Raw genomic sequence first — 8,871 nt, forward strand, 5'->3', positions numbered from 1 at the left:
CAGATTCACTTACTCATATTTGTGCTTGACAGACGATGGCAAAGACGCAGACTCTTTGCTGGATGACACAGTGGCCAACAGCAACCAGAACAACAGCAACTGTTCATCACCGTCACGCATGTCTGACTCTGTGTCTCTGACCACTGACAGCAGTCAAGACAACTCTCTGTGCACCCCAGAGAGAGAGGCAAAGATGCTTTTCCTCCCCAAAAGCCAGTAGGTTCCAATTCTTAACATGAGAGTGAAAAGTGAGAATCTTCCTCATGCTGCTTTAACAAATTCTGATGCCTTTTACTCTGTTTTAGGCAAGAAGATGAGAATATGAACCAGCCAAAAGAAACCACCCCTCTCCTCCATAATGGAAATGGCTCTGAAACGTCCCTCCAGGCCCTTTTGAAAACCCAGCAGATGCCACCAGAAAAAATGGGTGACTACGACCTGTCCATGGAAGCCAGGTTGGCCTTCATTGAGAAGGGAATAAACAATGGTATGGAAAACAATTATACTAAGTGGGACCAGATCAATATGAACGTGTCTAAGCCTCCGACCGACAACATGCTTCGGCTGGATGAGATGGACAAAACCAAGAATGGTTTAGCGCAGCAAGACTTGGGCGGCAAACAGAGTTATAGCAATGACAAATTTGACCATTTACAGAACGGAAACCAGCAGGTCAGTGACTCCATCAATCGTCTGGGGAACATAAGCCAAGCAGTGAGAATGGAGACATCTGCTGTGCATGTGGCCTCGACAGGCGTGACAGCCAGCAGTGACATGTCTCTGTCTCGCAGCACAGAGGAACTGTCTCCAGAGAAAAGGTGCCATCCCCAGCAGGTGATGAAGTCCCACAGTATCAGCAACATAGAAGGTGGGGGTATGAAGCTTTTCTCCTTTGAAGGGAATGACGACACCTATGAAGCAGCATCAATGACCAGGATGGCAGGAGTTGGCCCGGGGCCAGGAGCTCAGGGCCAGAGCATCGTCAGGAGCAAGTCTGCTGGTCAGTTACTCAATGACCAGAATCTCCAGGTTTACCCAGGCTCTGCTGCATCTTCCTCAGACCTGCTCTCCTCCTCTAAACCTCCTGCCAGCACCAGCAGATACCCAGTCTCCTCCAGCATGGCCATGGGCATCCATCCTCCTCAGTACAATGTACAGTACACAAGCAGTGCCATGCCAAAAGATGGTCTCTGGGCCCAGAGGACGCCCATGCCCCCAGAGCACCAAGGCTACCACCCTCCTCCATCACATTCACTAGCCAACACCAACTACTCCAATCGCAATCAGGCACCTCCCTACCCTCTACCACTGCAGCAAAGGGGAACTCCTATGGCCCCCAAACCCTCTGGGGACATGTGGGCTAAAGAAAGACTTCACTCTACTGGCAGTCAGCCTCGCAGTAGTACTCTGCAGAGGCAAAGCAGCTCTTCCTCCACAGCGTCAATGGGTGACCCGAGGCGCATGCAGTTGCCCGAGGGGGAATACTTGACATACAGAGACATACACACCCTCGCCAGGGGCCCGCTGGCAATGAGCCAGGCCATGCAGCGGCCCCTCTCCGCTCGCACTTACAGCATTGACATACCCGGAGCTTCCAGGCCTTTCCCTGCTCGGCCACAGCCCCACGAACTTCCAGAAAGGACCATGTCTGTCTGTGACTTCAACTACCAGCACAGCAGTCCCAGCAAGAGGCCCAACACCAGGGTGAAGTCCGAGCACTCGCTCCTGGACGGTCCTGCACAGGTGCCGGGAGCAGCGAGGGTGCCCACTGACTGGAGAGACCATGTGATGCGTCACATTGAGGCCAAGAAAATGGAAAAGGTAAAAAGGATCAATCTGATGAGGGTTTTTTTTAAAAGGTTGATTTCACACAAATCTCCCACAAAAGTATGTCTCAAGGCCTTAGTGTTGAGGAAAAAGTTGTTCTGCTTAAAGCAATGCATATTTGCATGTAAAGAAATTCAGCTTCAGGTTCTTTCCAGGTTACTGGTATCGTTGGAACTAAAGAAACGTTTTCTACTGTTGACAGTGTTGGATCAATTCTTGACGCAATGTTTAACCTTCAAAACATTCACCTATATAGGAGTGTTTCAAAGGCAAATAAGTATCACAGATATTTGAGTGAATTGACTCTTTAGCTGACTAACCCAGCTGTCTGCAGTATGCCTCTTGTTCATTGCATGTTTTTCTGTGTATGCTGTAAATCTTTGTCTCCTTTGCTGTCATTCTCCACTGGTGGATTCTTGCATGGCCACCGCTGACATGACGCTTGGTGCTGATTGTATCATGTCGTCCCTTTGTTCAGAATATGCTGTCTCGCTCCTATAATTGCCATAATGCACCGCTGAGCTGGTCTCACTACAGCAGCTGTAGGGATATGCATGCCAGCCAAGGGTCTCTGGTCATTAGTGCCAGAGAGGGACAGTCCCCCGCAGCTCTGGGCTTCTGTGTGAGTACTGTGATAGTGTGTAGTTGGCTCCTCCACCTCATACTGAGCCAGGGAGTCCCGTCTGTGCTAGTTTTCACATCCTTTAGAAGATGAGAAAATTCCTTAATCCCTCGGTGGTGGAAAGTGTGTATTGATCCTCAGAAGCCATCTTTTACTTTTCCATTTGTGGACAAATGAAAGTATGTGTTGAGAAACAAGCTCTCCCAATGTGTTTTCTCACAACCACAAACCCCTCACTGCACATGTGATGTTTACCCTGAGCTGGAAATGGCTGTACGAGCCGTTTACTGTTCAATTCAAATGCGTGTGTTTAAAAGGGGCCTTATTTTCGTGCCATCGTTCATCGTTGGTTGATTGTCTCTAATGATAGAACGAGAGGGGAAACAAATCGTACAGTTAAAACTGTGACATTACTGCAGAGCTGTAGCTAATTATAAGATTATTTTAATTGTACTGAAACTACTTCCTCACAAAACATAGAAGCTGTGTGAGGCATGCATAATTTTAGCTTTTCTGCCTGCTCTGGCATAGTCACAGTCTGTGTCCAGTGACTGAATCCAGGCAACAACACTGACTCACACGAACCTATGGTGTGATTAAGCTCAGTTTGTCTCCAAGGATTCCATGCCTTATTATGCAGACAACCAGATATGTAATATGAGTGTTATATATGCTCCAAAAGTCCCCTTTTAAACCTGCCAGGCTCAAAACCAACCCTCCCTTTACCCCACTTCTCTCCAATCATCTTGTGACTACACCTCATCTCTGTAACCATGATCTCTTCTCCTTTTTAATTGTTCTTTAAATGCCTCCGTTCATCACCTTCGCTCCAGCCTTTGATCACTTCTGAATCACTTCATAAACTCTACACTGTTTTGTGTGGGAGTGAAAACTGTGTTTGTGAAAGGTAAGAAGGTAGAAGTGTTCATTCGAGTGATGTTGTTATTAGAATTTCTAGTATGAGATCCTTGTCTTAGCGAAACGAGTCAGTGTTGTGTAACTCGACATTCAGGTTTTTAATCATTGTGTTCCTTGCCTTCAGTCCCTAACCTAACCTAACCTAATGTCCTTGCCCGACTTGAAAAATGTCTCCTGAAAATATTTGTTTTGTTTTTAAATGGGATTTAGTGGCATGATGTTTGGGTGCAGTGTTACTAATCATTAATTTCCTCCATTTCAGGATGATGTGTATGGACCCCCGGGGCAACAGAGTTACACCATGGACCCCCACAGAAAAGTACATGTTATATACTCTTTTGTTTTGCAGTCTCGCATTTACGTGGTGCCACTTGTCATGTAAAGAAAATCCTGCTGGTTCTTCACCGCCGCGGTTCTCTGTTTTCCAGGTGCCTTTGATGAACGGTCAGATGGGCCCTGCTGCCCGTCCTCAGATGAACCAGATGCCCATGGCCCGTCACCCTTCCAGAGAGCAGCTCATCGATTACCTGATGCTCAAAGTCTCTCAGCCGCCCCAAGGCCCACCCAGAGTCTCACACGATTCGCTGCAGCAAGAGGTGAAACAAGGGTGCCGATATGTGTGGTTATACTTACTATAAAAAATTAGACATTAAAAATCACATGAGGGAAATCTTAATTGGTTTGTCTCGGGTTATGTAAAAGGAACAGCTTGACAAGAGAACTTGTACAACTGTCTGATAACTACAGCTAGAATTAAGTGAGCTTTTTCATTTGGAAATTTGAATCACCCAAACAAAAAAGGCTGCAACTATGATGTCGTGTAGTAATGCAAACTTCCTTTTAATCTATTACATGTGAATATTTAATTGAGGCTATGTCAAAAAAAAAATTATGTCACGTACTGTCAGAAATATGGCAATTAGATATTTTCCCCTCATTGTTCAGCCCTGCTATTTGGTGAAAGATATATATTTATATATAATATTCACATTGTAGTGGATTTAAGCATTACCACAACACACTGTCAAAATATGTAGTTCTGTTTGCGTGACACATGTTTACATTTCAATTTGAAATTGGACTGTTATTTTAAAACTTTGGCTTAGATATACTGATATAATCACTCTTTTGATAATATCTATTGGTTGATATAAATAATGTCTTCTAAGAAAACTGTATATTTTTGAGATTTGGTGTTTCTGAAACCATGCACCAGAAAGTCACTTGGTTTCATAAGCTAGATAGATGAGTCTCTAATGACCTAAAATGTAACTTCCTGCCTTTTTTTAGCACTAATACATGCCGGTTGTTGAATGAACAACTATGAATACAGTACAAATGAAAGTGTGTGGGTCTGTTTTAGTTCCGTGTGAAGGTGGAGAAGAATCCAGAGCTGGGTTTCAGTATATCAGGAGGAGTGGGAGGTCGAGGAAACCCGTTCCATCCAGATGACAACGTAAATTCACATCATACTTCTTATGAGCAGCACTGTAATGTTGTCCTCATCTGTTTGGTTTTTAATATTTCCCTCTTGTTTGCAGGGTATATATGTGACAAGGGTCCAGCCTGAAGGACCAGCATCCAAGATTCTGCAGCCTGGAGATAAAATTATCCAGGTATTCTTTCTGCCGCCTGAACAAAAATATCCCAGCTCTCTTGGCAAAGTATTTGTGAAAGATTAAAGAGTCTACAGGGACTTTTCATCCAACTTCTGTGTTTTTTTCCCCCCATAGGCAAACGGATACAACTTTGTGAATATTGATCACGGGAATGCAGTGTCCCTCCTGAAGACATTTCCAAACACTGTGGATATGATTATCTCAAGAGACATGCAAGCATAGACTCAACTGACACGGACTCCTGGAGGGAGACGGGTGGGAGGGGAGGGGAGAGGACGAGTGTCAGAGGAGAGAAGAAGAGACATTCAAGTTGACTCTTGTATTTTTATACACATGAGAGGCTGTTGTGCTGATGCCTGTTGGGACTATTTATACTTCACAGCCTTGATAAAAACGGGGGGGAAACCACTGAATGTAGTGGATCCGAGTGGGAGGGCGGCAAACATCTGCGAGTACGAGTCCTCTAAAAAGGCCATCACTGTGGTATATATATATTTTTATACAAAAGAAGCTGAAGATGCTCTGATGCAAATACTTACTGTGGTCTCTGTACAGATCATCTTTTTTCTTTTTTTTTTTAGTCCCAAACTCATAAATCCTTATCATTACTTGGGGTTTTCTTCCTGCGGATGGACACAAATCAACCACTAGAGGGACACGGCTCCCTCTCTCTCCTGTCGTCCACCTTGCCTTTCTTTCTCTTTTAATTTAAGCTGTTGAAACGTTGTTTTTACTCTGTGGAGCGATCATATACGGAGGACAGTGTTATGTGCTTTTCATGTGGCGATGAATGTAGATCAAGGTGGTATTGGGATTCTAAATTCTTTTTTCTCTTGTGATATCAATTGAGTTGAGGAGAGGAAAACCATCCTCCTCTCGCCTCCACCAACCTGTGAAAATGCTCCGTCATGGAGTCACATGTACTCAAATCCATCTCAGATATCCTCACAGCAGCAGCAGCTCACATGACTTGACCACTACCGGTGCTGTTTTGGGAGAAAGAAATTGGAAGAGATGCACTCAGCGATAGCAGTGAGTCTGGGAGATGGAAATTCAGACTTGAGGGGAACATGAGAGTTTGCTCGTCAAGTCATAGTTTGACACTTTGGGAAATAAGGTTAAATCTCATTTGTATAACATGCAAAAACAAACATGAACATGTTTTATTAATGTAAAGTTACATGCTAATTTCTGTCCGGGCCTAAAGAGTGTGCCGTCCTTTAGTTACTGCTGGTTTTCTGACAGTGGCTCAGAGTCCTCAACCCCATAATCATGATGTAAAACGTGTCAATCAAAGGCAACTATTTAACGGAAGGCGGATTTTATTAACTTAGCACAGGGTCACGATTGCAGTTCACCACCATTTCCAGCTTTTAAGTCAACGAGCTGCCGGCCACAGCCTTGTAAATATGCCCAGAAATGAGAGTGGTGTCAGTCTCCTCGTCCAACTCTCTGTGCATTTCCCTTATAGTTAACATTTTCCTTTTAAGCAAGAGAACGCAGGTGTGGGTTATGCTAGTTAACCAAAGCAAGTGTGGAAATGGAGAGGAGAAGGCAAAAGCAGGAGACGGTGAAGAAAGATATTTGAATAAGAACGTTTCACTCGTGTGGTGTTGTTGTTTTTTGTTTTTTTTTAAGGGCTTCATCTTTCATGAAGGCAGTTACTGATGCGATGAGTGTTTCAGCATGTGGCAGTTTTTTTCATTTTTACATGGCTGAAGACCACAGTTTGCCTTTTGTGTCTGTACAAAATGTTTTAATCATGCTTTTTAACTCATAACTTGGGAGCAGTGAAATGTCTCGTGTGTTTTTTTTCTTTGCTGTACAGAGAATAGCGTTTTTGGAGAAACACATTGTCAAGTGCCATAGACCTTGAACTGTTTGATTAGGGAAAGGACCTTTGATCCCAGATTCCAAGCAATATTCACATTTCCACAAGTACATTTTCAGCAGAAATGGCTTAAAAAGCAATATCAAATCCTTTTTTCTTTTTTTGTCATTTCAAACATCAAATTGTTTGGTTTTTTTAACACAACCTTTTACTAATCCATGATGATTTTACATGATTTTTATATTGAGAGAAAAAAAAATCCTTTTTTGTAATGAAATGGCACAGGACATATGTACGATAGTGCTAAAAACAAACAATTCTCAGCATTGTGTAAAAGTGAATGTTGGTGTCACTTTGCCCACGGCTGTTTGTTTGTGTTCATTGGTGCAAAAAGGTAGTAAATCCACTTCCACTGTTGAAAAGTCAATCCACTTATAGCGTTTTAAAATTCACATCCCGACTGTTGAAGGACACTCGTGTTTTTTTTAAAGGCAGCGTTGTCACATTTTAAATGTACCTGTGAGTTGCATGAAATCAGCCTGTAACTGGTTAAAAAAAAAAAGTCACTCAGTGAGACGTGTTTCCAAAACAAAATGGAAATGATAAAAACATTAACTCATGACTCCAGTCAATCCCAGCAGTACATTTATGACCACTGAATTGTTTGTACAGTATATGATAGAAATTAAATTTTTATCCCTGACATGTTCGTACGTGCTGTTTGAAAGTGAAGCTGTGCCCTCAATTTTTAAATTGAAAATTGGCCACTTTTATTCACTGGCAAATAATACATGTTATTTTACACGGATGGACTGTTTATATTATTTGTTTTACTTTTGTTGGTGATTTCTGTTGACTTATTATGAGTAGAGGAAAAAATAATTACTTCGGGTTAATGGTCACTTTATATTCAAGGCAAAAAAAAAACGTTGAGTCTGACATTGTAGACAATCTTGGGAGATAAATCATGTCACATTTTCTTCATCCATGTTGGTCTGTTTCTTACGCTCCTGTGTTGTCCTTATTTATTTAGCAGTCTTCTGTTGAACTGTGTAGACCATTACTAATCAAATTGTAAATACTCTTCAAAAAGAAAATTGATTATTACTGGCATTAGTGACTTGCGATTGTAAAACCAGCAATAAATTGCGATGCAGAGGCACCCGTTTTAATGTATAGCTAGTATTTCTAAGGTTTCTCTGGAAACCGTCACAGTGAGAAGATTGATATGCATTTATCCAACATTCCAGATTTTGTACATAATGACCTGTTTCTGAAGTAACCTGTGGAAAATAAACTAATGCTCTTTAACAAGGATCTCTTTGTTTCATCCTCAAGGATTATTGGAGGAAAAAACTCTAAAAAGGTAAAGGTTAAATATTTTAATTGTCTTTTGTATTATTGTTTATCCTACATTCTTTACACGTAAATGTGCACTTAAGTAGACTTTACATGTCATATCTTGGACTTGGTACATGTAAATGTAATGAGTAGAGCTGGACATTTATTTTTCATAAGGATTTAACAAACGGAAGCATGATTTTTGTGTGGTTTACTTCAGCTCTTCATGGGATGAATGTCAGTTATTTTTAGCTGTTTATGTAACATGAAAAATTAGATTGACTTACTCACTCTACTAGAGAATTCTGATTCATGCCATAGAACAATCTGGTCAGAAAGGTCAAGTCTAAAACTGTCAGCAGACCCAGTGAATACTCGGCACGGCTGTTTTGGTTCATCTGTGTTGTCTCTCACTGAGTGACATAATCCTCAGCCATTTGTCAGCACAGCAGAGCCTGGGATCTATCACACGGGGTTAAACGACCAACAAAGTCTTCCATTTGATTTATGTGCAGGCAGTGGTCTGAGGGATGTCGGAATATTGATTCATATCACACCAGTTTACTACTACTCCAAGTTGCCGTATGCCATTTTATTACGTGTCGCCACAGGGAGGCACTGCAGGGGAGTGATGTCCAATAAGATCAAGTAAGATGAAACACTCTGATCAACACCTGCATTTTCCTCATCAACATAATTCCCTTTAAATTCCC

At 42.2% G+C, this 8,871-nt stretch overlaps 1 protein-coding gene across 3 annotated transcripts in view; it reads left to right on the forward strand.

Annotated features, from left to right (window-relative positions):
- Positions 1 to 8,128, forward strand: part of erbin (erbb2 interacting protein) — a 46,284-nt gene extending 38,156 nt beyond the window's left edge. For 2 of the 3 annotated variants that reach the window (XM_044012084.1, XM_044012083.1), the window contains exons 20-27: positions 33 to 216; positions 306 to 1,821; positions 2,306 to 2,449; positions 3,630 to 3,686; positions 3,796 to 3,963; positions 4,731 to 4,823; positions 4,909 to 4,983; positions 5,101 to 8,128. In XM_044012084.1, the coding sequence (XP_043868019.1) occupies positions 33 to 216; positions 306 to 1,821; positions 2,306 to 2,449; positions 3,630 to 3,686; positions 3,796 to 3,963; positions 4,731 to 4,823; positions 4,909 to 4,983; positions 5,101 to 5,208 (2,345 nt within the window). In that variant the 3' untranslated portion in view covers positions 5,209 to 8,128. The remainder of the gene's footprint in view (positions 1 to 32; positions 217 to 305; positions 1,822 to 2,305; positions 2,450 to 3,629; positions 3,687 to 3,795; positions 3,964 to 4,730; positions 4,824 to 4,908; positions 4,984 to 5,100) is intronic. The other variant, XM_044012085.1, reaches the window with a different exon arrangement.
- Positions 8,129 to 8,871: the final 743 nt, after the last annotated feature.

Source organism: Solea senegalensis, linkage group LG21 (genome assembly GCF_019176455.1).
Source record: "Solea senegalensis isolate Sse05_10M linkage group LG21, IFAPA_SoseM_1, whole genome shotgun sequence".
Taxonomy (NCBI): domain Eukaryota; kingdom Metazoa; phylum Chordata; class Actinopteri; order Pleuronectiformes; family Soleidae; genus Solea; species Solea senegalensis.